Genomic DNA, 14,040 nt, shown 5'->3' with positions numbered 1-14,040 from the left:
AAGACAGGACTGTCACATACTGTTTTCCTTATTTGTAATATTTTTCCAGGTTGTAAAATGTATACTAAGTAATACATGTATAGCATGTATGTCTAAGGATATGACGGTTAATTTTATGTGTCAACTTGAATGGGCCATGGGGTGCACAGATATTTTACTCAAACATTACTCTGGGTGCGTCTGTGAAGGTGTTTCCAGATGAGACTAACATTTGAATTGGTAGACTGACTAAAGCAGACTGCTCTTCTGAACATGGGTGGGCCTTACCATATCAACTGAAGACATGAAAGAACAAAGAGCCTGAGTAAGAGGGAACTCCTCCTGTCTCACTGCTTGAGCTGGACACTGGTCTTTTCCAGCCTTGGGACATGGACTGAAACATCAGCTCTTCTTGGTACACTAGCCTGCTGGCTTTTGGACTGGAACTACACATCAGCTCTTCTGGTGTTCCAACTTGCAGATGGTAGATCTTAGGACTTCTCAGCCTCCATCATCGTGTGAGCCAATTTACAATAAATCTCTCCCTCCCTTTCTCTACGTACGTATATATGTATATGTGTGTGTGTACACACATACACCCTACTGGTTCTGGTTTTTTTTTGGAGAACCATGACTAATACAAAGTATTTTCACAAATTATCTCTTTTATTCTCACAGCAACTGTTCCTGGTGAAGTTAAGGTTCCCGCTTTGTTGCAGAAGAATTTGGAGATGAAGTGATAGGTAAGAGGTGGATTTATTTAGAGAGAAACACACTCACAGACAGAGTGTGGGCCATCTCAGAAGGCAAGAGAGCTTCTAAATGTGGCATGGTTAGTTTTTATAGGCTGGGTAATTTCACGGGCTAATGAGTGGGAGGATTATTCCAACTGTTTTGGGGAAGGGGTGGGAATTTCCAGGAATTGGGCCACTGCCCACTTTTTGACCTTTTATGGTTGGCCTCAGAACTGTCATGGTGCTGGTAGGTGTGTCATTTAGCACGCTAATGTAGCACAATGAGTTGTATAATGAGGCTCAAGGTCTACTGGAAGTCGAATCTTCTGCCATCTTGGACCCAGTTGGTTCTAAACAGTCTTTGTCATGTCCTATGGCTATGTCATTCTTTTAAAGGTTGTGCCCTGCCCCCCTCCCTCCTGTTTCACAACCACATAAAACAGGTGCTACAATGACTCCTCATCTTAACAAGGAAAAAACCAGAAGCACAGAGATGGTGAATAACTTTCGTGATGTTACCCATGTTACCCAGATGGTCTGGCCCCCAGTCTGTGTTGCTCACCATCCTGTCTGTATCTCATAAAATTAATACCTACTAATTAAGAAAACAGAATATGGTTTGGTACAAGCTAATTGTGGTAATTCCATTACCACAGTTGGTACAAGCTAACTGTGGTAATTCCATTACCTCTTTGCTAATGATTAGTTTAGGGGTGAACATGGAGCTCTGTTTTGGCGAATAATATAAAAAGGGAAGACTGCTAAAAGGCTCTGGGAAAGATTTTACTCTTTGATAATAAGGGAGACAATTTGAGAAGGGAAAACCCTCCTTTTTTTTTTTCTGTCATGGAAGATGTTAGGAGAGGATATAACTTTTGTAGCCATCTTGAGGACAGGAAGGCAAATTCAAGAGGACAGCAGAGAAGCAGATACAGTACTGAGTTACTTAATTAACTAACCAACATCCGAGTCTCCCTTCTTCCTTTTTGTTATGTGAGATAATAAACATAAAATAGGAACAATAATAGTATCTGCCTCCTTAGCTTGCTATGAAGATTAAAAACCCTATTTTGTAACTTCAAGCTGAAAGCATCCTAATTGATACATTTTCCTATGTCATTAGGAGTACTTTGCAACTATCATTTTAAACAAAACTATTATTTACACACAAAAAATGTGAGCAACTATGAACTATTATTTACCCCAAGCAAATCTGCTAGATTGACAGACCAAAAATTAAAGTCATTGTTGTTTCAACTTGCATTATTTGAATAGTGAGGTTTAGCATTTTCTTAAACATTTATTTTCCAACTATCTACTCCTCTGAATTTTCTTTAGAAGGAACACATCAGTAAAAACCAAGCTATGCTTAACTGTTACATTTCCCCTAGATACTCTGGACATTATAATCTCTTAAAACAATATTTTCAAAATAACAAACATGGAAGTCCACTGAAATATGAACACAAGATTTTCTCTAGCATATGTAGACTAGACACTCATGATAAGCCTTGTGACGCCATAGCATTGCCCAACTTTGAATAAACAATAGAAAACTCTGAGGCAGTATTTAACTCTGTTCTTATTCCGATGTGTCCAGGCCTGGCAATGTGTGCTCAGTGCTCTTGTTTCAGAACCTTTGGGCCCCATGAGATTTAGGAGAGGATTTGGCTGTCTCTCACAGAAACCACAGAATCTCTGCAACCATCTGGGACTCACTTTGTTTAAAGACAAAGATCCTCTTGGTGGGTTTTTATAGTTTCATTTTGAACCAAAAAGCCTGTTAAATAGGCTTTCAAATTTGATAAAAAGAAAACCCTTAAAAGTGGCCAGGGAGGGAAGGCTACTTAGATGAAGGAAAATCCAAAATGGCTGCTCCTTGGCGTGGGGCTCTTCATGGCTGCCCCCTCGCAGGGTTCAGTGAAAGCCATGCCTGCTTTTCTTCAAAGTGGCAACACTTACAATGCCGTTATTTTGAAAATTATGGTTAGAATTTCAAGATTAATTTATCAGTTGAAGACAGCTACTTAATTTTTTTTAATGTAGGGTTTCTCTTTAATACACATTTCCAGGTTTCACACTAATTCCCCTCTTTCCCCAAAGCCACAAAGATGTGTATTGAAGATTTCCACATATGATTTTACTTAGCAGGTTTCAGAACTCTTATTAGATCAGTGCCAAGAAGAATAGCGATATTAAAGAATAACTGCAGAGCACCAGATGCACTGGAAAATGATATCCTAACCATGATTAAAAGTGTATGTATAAAGATACAAATATATATACATACATTCATATGTACATTTAGGTTTTTAGAGTGGTAAAGCTTTCCTCAATGAAGGGATGGAAAACACGGAAGCAAATACATGTGCATGAGTAGTGGTATAATGTACGAAGTCCCTGAGAAATTTTATGTGTGGTCAATTTTCACTGAATTGGGGAAATGAGAGGGGTGCAGGAAAGGCAAGGTACAGGTAACCAAACATCATTGTTCAAGCAAGATTTAGCCAATTCTCCATTGTCCCGTGGTGTGTTAATGCAGTTAAGGTATATCAGAGAGCTACACACACTCTCCTCCCCAAATGGGGCTTCATAATTAGGCAGCTGCGGTTTATTGCAAATTTCCAGGCCCAGGTGGGGTAGCAGGAAAGAAGCGAAGATGTGAGGGAGGCAGGAATCTACGAAGCTCTTCTGGAAGCTTGGTTCCTATCTTCCTAACCTGGCCAACTGAGGAAATCCTGTCTGACGTACTTTAACTAGCGCTAATCTGAATGTTAGTTAATCTACCCTGACAATAAAAAAAAAATCCAATTTAAAAAGAAATAATACATTTTTTGCGTGTGTGTGTGTGTGAGAGAGAGAGAGAGAGACAGAGAGAGACAGAGACAGAGAAAGAGAGACAGACAGAGGGGGGAAAGAGACAGAGAGGGAGGGAGAGAGGGTAAAGGCAGAAAAACACTGACTAGAAAGGTTTTTTACAATGTTGACACATGCAACAGTTGGTTTGAGGTTGGCATGGTGGTCTGCTGAACCTCGTATTACCTGGGTTCAGTATAACCCACTTTCCATTTGCTTCATTCTAGGTTAAACAAATTGCTGTTTCTGTGTTCTAATTTTCCTCGCTCTGCTAAGTTTATTTTTAAAAAAATTTTATTCATTTTATTCGACAGGTTCTTATTAGTTATCTATTTTATACAAATTAGTGTATACATGTCAATCCCAATCTCCCAGTTCATCCCCCCCACCTCCCGCTGCTTTCCCCCCTTGGTGTCCGTACTCTGCTAAGTTTTTTTAATGGCCCCAATATAGAGCTCAATCTCATTTGACGATGACAAGAAATGCTACAACTCAAAATATAGTTATATGTGTATATACCTTCCATGATAGTGGGAATGTAAAATGGACTTTCCTAGTTCCTGTGGGAAAAGAAGACACTTCCTCTCAAAAAGGTAAATGCAATGCAAGGGCTGGTTATGCTTCCATTATTGCTCTCCAAAGATTCCTTTCCTATTTGGCTAGATTTGACTTTTTTTTTTTAAGAGTATTTATTATAAATGAGGTAGAAGCAGAGAAAAGCGTGAGAGGCATTCCCCACAGAAAAGGATTATTAACATTTACCAGTACAAATAACATTTGGAAAAGTTCTGAAATGTGATTTGGCACCAGAAGCCTTAAAATCTGTATATTTGACATTAACAGAGAGAGTGATTAAAAGAACTACTGAACTTTCAATGTATGGAAATTTTTTTCAGTTCTGATTTGAACCCCTCATAAATATTTAAGATTTAAAAAATGCTAATGGTTTGAAAAACTCAGGAAATCAGCAGAAGTTTTAGAACAAATATATATTTAATTATTTAAAAGATTAGTGTAGCCCCAACAAGACTCTGCTAAGACAAAACGATGAATTTTGTCTAAGGAATAAAGTACATCTTTTTAATTTGGGAATGTGCATCAAGCACCACAAACACATTCATATCCTTTGTGCAGGTAACTAAATTTTATAGCAATTTATTTTAAGGACAGACTCAGAGATTTGGACATATATTTATACACCAAGATATTTATTTAAGGATCTATTATAGTAACCAATTGGAAATGAACTAAATGTCCAACAACAAGGAAGTGTCTACATGGGGTTAGATATACCATATGGTAAATCACTATGCAACCATTAAAGGGATAACTTCAGGAATTTTAAATAACATGAGAAAATAAGCATTATATAATGGTAAGGGAAAAACACAAGTTGAAAAACTGTAATTACAATCAGAGTTCAAGTTGGTTAAAAGGTATCTGCATAGAAAAAAAGAGCAGAAAAAATACACCAAAGTAATAATAGAAAATATTTTTTGGTTGGTAGATTTATGGGTAATTTTAGTTTTCTTCATTAGGCTTTTCTGTGTTTCCAGATATACTTTATAATAGTTAACATAAAAATAACACTGTGAACTAGTATTTCTTGGGTGCTTTCTTTTACAAAAGGAATATGAAGCATAGAAAGGTTAAGAAATGTGCCTAAGGTCATAGAGGTAATAAGTACTAGGACTGAGAAATCTTTTCCAATCAGAAAAAAAGTAGGTAAAGTTTTGTGAGATTTAAAAAAAAAATGTGTTTTTCATGACCAACTTTTTGGGCTTATGATATACTGTTGCAATAGTATCTGCTCAGGTACATTGCATGTATCAATTTATCCCTGAAATTTAATATCATTTCGTGAAAGTAGATAAATCTATGGCAAGAATGAGGCATTAATATAGCAACACAAAAAAGTCCAACCAGCATTACTTATGCCTGGGAATAGTTCATTATTTTAATTGTAACTAAAATTTATTGGATTATGACAATGGGCCAGGCACTGTTGTAAGCACTGTACATAAACAAACTCATTTAATTCTCATGCCTAGTTCACGAGGGAAAGCACTATTATTACTATTCCCATTTTAGAAAAGTGATTCACAAAGGTTAGATAACTTGCTGATGATCACGCAGCTAGCAAGGTTGCCTGTGATCTTAACTACCAAGGACATTCCTTGAAAAGATTTCTCCACGGAAGGACCCTGCCTTTCCACTGACTGTTAAATGTTCTAGCAACCACATGCCAAAGACTTGAATGAATTGGGAAACTTCAGACCAGAGCTGTGGTGGTCAAAACACCTAAGAACTTGTTAGAAATACAAATTATCATGCTATACCAAGACCTGTTGAATCTGGAACTCTGGGGGTGGGACCCAGCAATCTGTGTTTTAAGAAGTCCTCCAGGGGATTCTGATATATACTCAAGTTTGAAAACCACTAGCCTAGAGGGAAAGAAACTAAGGGGAAATAGTCTACCTTCTCTCATGTTTTTGGAGGGCTGTAACCTAGAGGAGAGGTAACGAGTTGTGTGCTTTTTGCATATGCCTCACAAGTTCTGAGGAATGGTAAAAACTGGCTGAATGGTGACAGATTTTGGCTCAAAATTAGGAAAGAATTTCATTAACAGCTGGAAGTAACCAACAATGGGAAGGGCTGATGTGTGAGAGAATGAGACTCTCATCATTTGGAGTATTCAAACAGATGCTGTATGACCTTTTCTCAGGCATGCTGGTGAATGGGACGGTAGACGAGGCATTCTTGAGAGACCATGAGCGACAGAATCAGAAAACCAGTGTGTATTGGGCAGATATTTGTTGAGAGCATATCCATGTAAGAGAGCTCTAAGGGCAGATAGGAGAGACACTTCTTGTTCTTATGACTTTCCAGCTCAAAGCCCACACTAGCCACACTGGTCCCCTCATGAGTCCTTGGGTAAGACACATTTGTCCCATATTTGTATCTTTATTTATCCTATACTGCTGACCTGGAATGCCCTCTCTTAATCTAAATTCGACATGTTTTGTAAAGCCCAGCTCAAGTCAAATATTCTTAGTGAAACCTCTAAATTCCTTTCACACTTACTGTCAGTCGTACACATTGTTGGGTTTATGTAAATTTACATTTTAAGAGCAAAGATTCTGTTACATACTTAGTGTCTTTCATTTTTCTCTGTTCTACAGGAGGCAATCAACAAATACTTGGAGGAATGGTCAGTTGACTGGGAAGACTCTCCCATGCTTCTTGTCTGAGACTCCTCTGCTATAGGTTTCTTTTCACTTCTGCTGCCCACAATAATGAGAACATGAAGTCCAGCTCCCTGATTAGGTGCAGGCCAAGAATGTATATGGTATAGGTCCTACTGTTCACCTCACCAGTTGCTTCCTGCCTGCCCCCGGCATACAGCAATGGAGTAGCCCCAGGTGCTCAATATGGAAAGCTCCCTTTTTCCTTTTCTAGGGACTGAGTGCTGTCTCTATCACGTCCTCAGTTCACATAAGCTCTGGATAGACTGTTACAATCCAGATGCAGATGTATATGTTAAAACTCTTATGACAAATCCAGTTATTATGTGTGCAGTGAAGCCAGTTTTCAGATTTTAATACTTCCTTTTTTTCTTTCTACTCTTGTCATATGCTCCATGCTTGAAAAACATCTTTTAAAAACCACATTTTCACATCTTAAGAACACAAAAAAGTGTCAGATACTTTTTTTTTCCCCTTTGCAGTCTTAGAACTTCAAAAACAGCCAAAAGGAAGTTTTATAAAATATATAAAAATATGTGCTGAGAGCTGAAGTTTTATATGCCAAGAGTTAGACTGCAGTGAATTTTTACTGCAGTTAATATTAACTCCTAGGAAAAGAAAGCTTGCTGGAGACCCACCAGGCCCACTCTGTCATGGGAGAGAATCACAAGACTTTCGTGCAGGTTATTCTTACGTGTATGAGAGTCAACTCCTGGTTATCCACTGTTGGATTATCCAGAGTCCCCACCATCCCTGATTTCTCTTCCTTCTCAGTAAAGACGCTTTGGCCATTTCACAGCTCATTAGCACCTCCACCAGAAGGTAGGTGGTGACAGGGAGAAGAGGTGAAATGAAAATCAGTAAAGTTTACTGCTTGTTAGCAGCTCTTGTAAAAGACATGGGACAAGGGGGTATGAAGCCATCATCATCCTCAGGAACATCAGAAAGAACTTATTAAGTGCTCGTGTGCATGGTAGGAGTACGCATAGCTGGGCATGGCAGTGTGATTTTTTTTTTATTGATATTTTCATTTCTTTAAGTTTCCCTTCCATTAATTACATCAAATGATTAAGAGTTGTCTGGGCCATGAACACAAAGAAGCTTACCTGTTTTTGTACTCCACTGAGTTGCTGAACCTTGATGATCAGTGAAGCAGTTCGACCCTTGTACTGAATAGTTCTAATAAAAGTCCCAGCATGGTCCACACTGAAGGGCTCTGACCAACGCCAATTGCCCCAGCCTTCAATACAGATGTGTAACAGCTGGAGAGAAAAACAACACTCGTCATAATGCCAAAAGTGCCAACAAAAACTAGCCCTAAAATGAAAGTCTCATTGCTGGAAAACCTTCCTATCTGTAATATTTAGCATCTGTTTTCTTTCTAACCTGCATTATTCATCCACTTCCAGCTTATTCAACCAGGCTAAGAATAGCAAATATGCCACATAGAGTCAATGTGGTTTTCCAGATCACATTTTAAACCTTCTTAAAAATAACTGTCCTATCAAATGGTAAAAGGCCTGTTGAACATTTGAGGAAAGACCATTTCATTCATCTGGAGGACAAGAAGGCTGAAATGTGAGATCAAAGAATCGTGGTCTTGGCTGGTAGTTTATTCCTTCTTCTGGCTAGACAGTAATTAAAGCTAAATTTGGTTTGTAGCATTATTTTTGACCCTAAATTGCCATTCCTTATTTTTTCTTTTGATTAAGAACAAAACAGAAATTTGAAGATGCAGTTCATTTAATACAGTCTACTTATGAGATCACATATATCAAATTAGAAATACCTTTAACATTTTGAATGTGTGAGAAAATGTCTCTGTTCTACTTTTTTCTAGCATGTATTTATTGTTAACTTTCACCAGTTGAGTCTCCTGATCCACATTCACATTTATTAATGCAGTATTGCCACTTTTGGTAATATTTAGATTTCTTTCATGGTCATCAAATATTTTCTATTTCTACTCCTACCCACTAACTGCAATTAAGTATTCCAAACTTAATTCCACTAACTGAACAAGTATTCTAAAACAACAATAATGCCTGCTTCTTTAGGATACATATTTAAATGAAAACAAACAATGTTCTATATGATTACTAAGTATAAGGAAATAAAACTGACATTTTAGGAAAAAGATTTAGATATACAAACTTAACATTTTCCTTCATATAATATATAATTTTTTTAAAAGAGCTAACCAAAGGCTAATCACATGAAACATTTTCCAAATTAACAGAATGAATAAAACTTTGAAAATATTATGTAAGAGCTATCATAATAGGCTCTTAAAATAAATACATTAAGGACTTACATGGGAATCGCCATAACAATAGAAGTTTTTTGATGGAAACATTATTTTTTAGTTTTAGCTTTGGGAGGAACCCTTATAAAGTGCTTTAATTTGAAAATTTCCCAGGGTCACTGGTCATCACAATGTGATTTTTTTGGTGGAAAACTGAGAGGGTTTTTTTTGTTTTTAAATATCTTAAAATATTAAAAAAACTCTATCTCACCTCCCTGCTTTTAATATGGCCCCACTCCAGTTCGTCCTCCATAACATCGCCAGTGATCCTGTGAAATCAAAAGGCTACCACTCAGATGGCTTCTAAAAAAGAAGTCTAACAGCTAAAAAAAGAAAAAAAAATTCCTGGACAGCAAATAAAATACCTTTAGGGAAAATGTGATTTTTATATACATTCTTTAACATAAAAGTACCAGAGTATCTTTGATGTTTAAATATTAGTTACAGAAAAAAAAAAAGAAAAACAATAGTGGTGTTTGGAACCATTTCAGTTTTTTGTAGCAGCAACTGGGAATAAAGCTCAGGGTACACACAAAACTAAAAGAAACAAAGAAAGTTGTTTTCTTTGGAGAGACTAGTAGCTGGAAATGACAAAAAAATAATGAGGTAAGGTACTTAAGGTCAAGCTCAGCTGTATTTTTCTTGAAAATTCCACAGCCTCTAAAGAAAGTTTTAATGTACACAATGTAATTTTAATTGAGGAGTGTTCACATTTGCATCTGAGCTCAGTTTTAGGTAGCTCACTCTGTGCACACAGCCTTCAATGACTGAATGTCACCAAGGAGTATGCTGGCAGGTTTCGCTTCGCAGCTATTTGTTCTCAAAATGTTGGCACATATATTTTCTTTGAATTATGAAAATTCAGATACATTTGGAATTAGTTCACACAGAAAAGTTAAGTGGGAGAAAAACATGACGTTTCTCCCCACACGCATGACCAACAGAATATTTGTAATGTTTGGCTTACAGTTAAAAAGCATCTAAATATCATTGGCAATTATATATATATAGTTTAATAGGAAAGGAATGACATTCCTTGGAGAGAAAATCTACAAATAGGAATTCAGGAGGCCTAGTTGTACTTCAGTCCTCCTTCCCATGGTGTAAGTGATTTGGGCACCAGACAGGGGTGCTCAGATATGCCTGGACATCAAGTGAGGGTGGGAAGTTCTGTTCCTGTTGGACCAACCTGCTCTACTTCACTGCTATGGGTACTGAAAAGTCTCCATTTAATAACAAATACTCATATACCTGTTTTTATTTCTATACTGAAGAAACTATAAAATCAGGCATAAAAATGTGAAATTTGTGTTAGACTGCCTAATCCTAATGAGACTTCTTTCTATTATTCATCCAATACAGTTTTATTATTCAGATACTATAAGGAAGGCAATATGCTAAGAACTATAGAGGAAATAAAGAGAAGAGCTTTGGTCTTTGTCCCACAAGGAGCTTAAGATTTTACGGGGAAAATAAGGCATGCATAACCAACCAACAAGAGGCATTATGAGAGAAGTCTAGAGAAGAGAGGGCTTGTTTAGGCTGCTGTGACTGGGAGAGCTTCTTGAAGCATTTGGGTCTCAGAGTTTGGGTAGGATTTCAACTAGTAAGGATGACAGTCATTTCTGGGCCAAGGGGACAATCTGAGAGGTGAAGCCAGAAGGTTTGCTTGGGGCAAAGTTAATAGTCTCAACTGGTTGGAGGAAAGGGAACATGTAAAGAAGAGTTAGGGATAAGGTCAGAGAAGTAGATCTAGATTGTGGCCAACACTGATGATTTACTAAGCTAAGGAATTTGTGCTTTATTCAGGAATTAGCCTTCTGTATAGATGAGCAACGTGTTGAAAGGATGGTGAGAGCAGAGTGTGGAGGTCAGGACAACTGCAACAGAATGAGAAACAGGAGCAAGGAAGCAATGGGCTTAGCAAAATATTACTATCCATTCTGCCTGGAGTCCAAGATATCTTTAATGTTCTCTTATCAATTTGGAAATTTTCTTTCCCCTTTTTTCTATTAAGTTTCCCTTCCGGACTCACTTCCTTCACCACCTTTTCCATTCAGGCTTTTCACTCTCTGTGGCCTACTTAGCTAGTGTCTAATATTTTCCATTGTGGGGGAAAAACAAAGTCAAATACGAACCACTCTTGTTTGAACTTCTCAATGGGAACTGAAACTAAGTATAAGGCAGGTTGTACAGTAGCCACACTCAATGGAAGGTCTCAAGGGGCTACATTTATTTTTTTCTAGCAGACCCTCCCACTCCAGGGCTGCACTGGCAGCAAGATTAAATTCCACTGAAGACCTCAAATGGGAGCATAGAACTTTCCACTCATTTTTCTGAATAAAAAATAAAACTTAAACTGAATTACTGATCAGGGGCTTGGGGATCAGCTCTCAGGACCACCCACAGGTACATCCAAGGGAGAATTCCTGAATCGACAGATTACAGAGGAAAGAAAAACAAGATGAAATCTAGGATAATAGGGTACACCAAGGAAGAGAAACAGAGAGGGGATGGTTAAGAAAAATTTTTAAATTGTACCTTAAATATAAATGAAGGTACTAGATACTTTTCTGTGAACTTTACTTCACTATTTATTTTAAAATTGTTATCAAGATGATTTCTACTTAATCAGAAATTGAAAGTTTGTCTTCAGAGTCACTTGTATATTTTTTGCATTTTACAGTAACTTACTGTACAGTAATATGTAATGTTCTAAAAAGAAAGTGAAAATTACATAACTTCAAAATATTTCTCCAGGGACTTCCCTGGTGGTGCAGTGGTTAAGACTCCACGCTCCCAAGGCAGGGGACCTGGGTTCAATCCCTGGTCAGGGAAGTAGATCCCACATGCATGCCACAACTAAGAGTTCACATGACACAACTAAGGAGCCCGCGTGTCGCACTAAGGAGCCCGCCTGCCGCAACTAAGGAGCCCACCTGATGCAACTAAGGAGCCCGCCTGCCGCAACTAAGGAGTCAGTGAGCTGCAACTAAGAAGCCCACCTGCTGCAACTAAGACCCGGTGCAACCAAATAAGTAAATAAATAAATATTAAAAAAAAATTTCCCTAATCCATTGTATTGTCTGTAGAAATTTTAGGACTTCTAAAAAATTAATGTGAAATGCAAGTGAAATAAGCTACTGAATACATATATATATATATATATATATATATATATAAAATAAACATATAGTATATAATGTATATTTATATATATATTAAAGCTTAAGCATCATATTTGTTTTTTAAACTTCTAAACTCATATCTATATCCCAAGAGCTTAGTGCATTGTAGGCATTCAATAAAATATTTGTTGAATAAGTGAATCAGGATTATTGAAAAATAACCCAAAGTAGATATTCAAAACTTTTAGTGGCAATATTTGTGCATAAAATAATATCATAAAATGAGAATCAAATCAAAATATTCAGAAACAGTTCCTATTTTGAATGACCTTTCAATACGGGAGATTTGCTTTATGTGGATAACAATAGTAGATTAAACTATAAATCAATGCAATCCCTCAGATCTATAATTCAGACATTGCAATATTGATATTAAAGCATAAAGTAGAGCCCAAATGATACACTAGATGAGCATCACGAGGGAAAATTAAGTTAAAATATTAAAACATTCTTGTCTATCTAAAATAATATCTGAAAAGCTACAGATCAAATTAAACAGATCAGTGTTAAACTGCTTGTTTGGAATGCATACGTTGAACTGATAGTACATTTCACACCAATAAACTAACACGAAAGCAAAATAAAATATGTTGCTCATTATTCCTTTTTTTAAGGCAGTTGAATTTCAGGATGTTCAGAGTATCTGAAATAATGCTGAAAACCAGGTAGAAAAATGTCTAGATAATTGCTAATGCTTGGTGTCACTCTGATTCAATATTGGAACTCTTAGGACCCTATATATCCTTTTACTTTTATAGAGCACAACCTAAAAGAATGATAAAGTAGAAATAAGTCAAATTGAATTATTTTCTAGTGGACAGCTTGGACTCTTTGATGCAGTGTATTTTGGAGGAAAGAGGAGAAAGAAAAAGAAAGCTTTCCAAATCAACCTTTCAGGAGGTGATATAAGTCACTGTTATCCCACAAGTATCATGACACAAAATATGAGGGCTTGTAGGTTTTCTCTCAAGATTGTTTGAATTAAATGAAGGCTACAGATCAGCATAAAACAACCTCTTACAAAAGAAGGGAAACCTGGCACACTCACTAAACGTTGGTTAGAATGAAAATTGTAGCTGGAGGGTAATCCTTGTATCAAAAATCTAACTTTCAGATACTCACTGGGCTCATCAATTCTAAACAGGAATTTATCCTGATATAATAATTATACATATGTGCAAAGATTTACCTAGATGTAGGTTTATTCCAGAATTGTTTTAATAATGAAAATTTGGCATTACTAGGAAATTAGTCAAATGAAATATAGTAAAAACAATAATAGCTATCAGTTGTTAGACACACACTATGTGTCAAGCAGTGGGCTGCTTTTTATATATTTTCTTATTAATTCCTTAAACCAATCTTATGTGGCAGTTGATTTTGTTTTATTTTATGGATGAAAAAGCAAGCTGAGTTACAGAGAGGCTGTGTGACCTCCCCAGGGTCACAGTGCTGAAGAGGGCCAGGTATAAGATTTGAACTGAGGTGTGCCTACTCAGAACCTCTCTTATACTTAGGATCCTCTCAAGCCATTGAGAAAAACTCACAGAATGAAAAAACGTGAACAATATTGCTTAGCCAAAGATTAACCAGAAAAGGAGCACATTACAAAAAGATAGGTGCAGTATACATCCCATTTTTGTAAAACGAACAAAAAGTATATATTCCTATTCCTAAGGGAGAAAATGGCTAGAAATATACCAGAATGCTAATAGTGGTTATCTTGGGGTTGT

General features: G+C 36.8%; 1 protein-coding gene across 1 annotated transcript in view; it reads right to left on the bottom strand.

Moving 5' to 3' along the window:
- VPS13B (vacuolar protein sorting 13 homolog B) overlaps positions 1-14,040 on the bottom strand; it is a 793,535-nt gene that overhangs the window by 54,891 nt on the left and 724,604 nt on the right. Inside the window, exon 44 of the mRNA XM_060128467.1 lies at positions 7,921-8,076. Coding sequence (XP_059984450.1) covers positions 7,921-8,076 — 156 coding nt within the window. The remainder of the gene's footprint in view (positions 1-7,920; positions 8,077-14,040) is intronic.

This window comes from Lagenorhynchus albirostris, chromosome 17 (genome assembly GCF_949774975.1).
Source record: "Lagenorhynchus albirostris chromosome 17, mLagAlb1.1, whole genome shotgun sequence".
Lineage (NCBI taxonomy): Eukaryota > Metazoa > Chordata > Mammalia > Artiodactyla > Delphinidae > Lagenorhynchus > Lagenorhynchus albirostris.
Note: the sequence above shows the minus strand (reverse complement) of the source record. Positions and strands in the feature narration are given on the sequence as shown.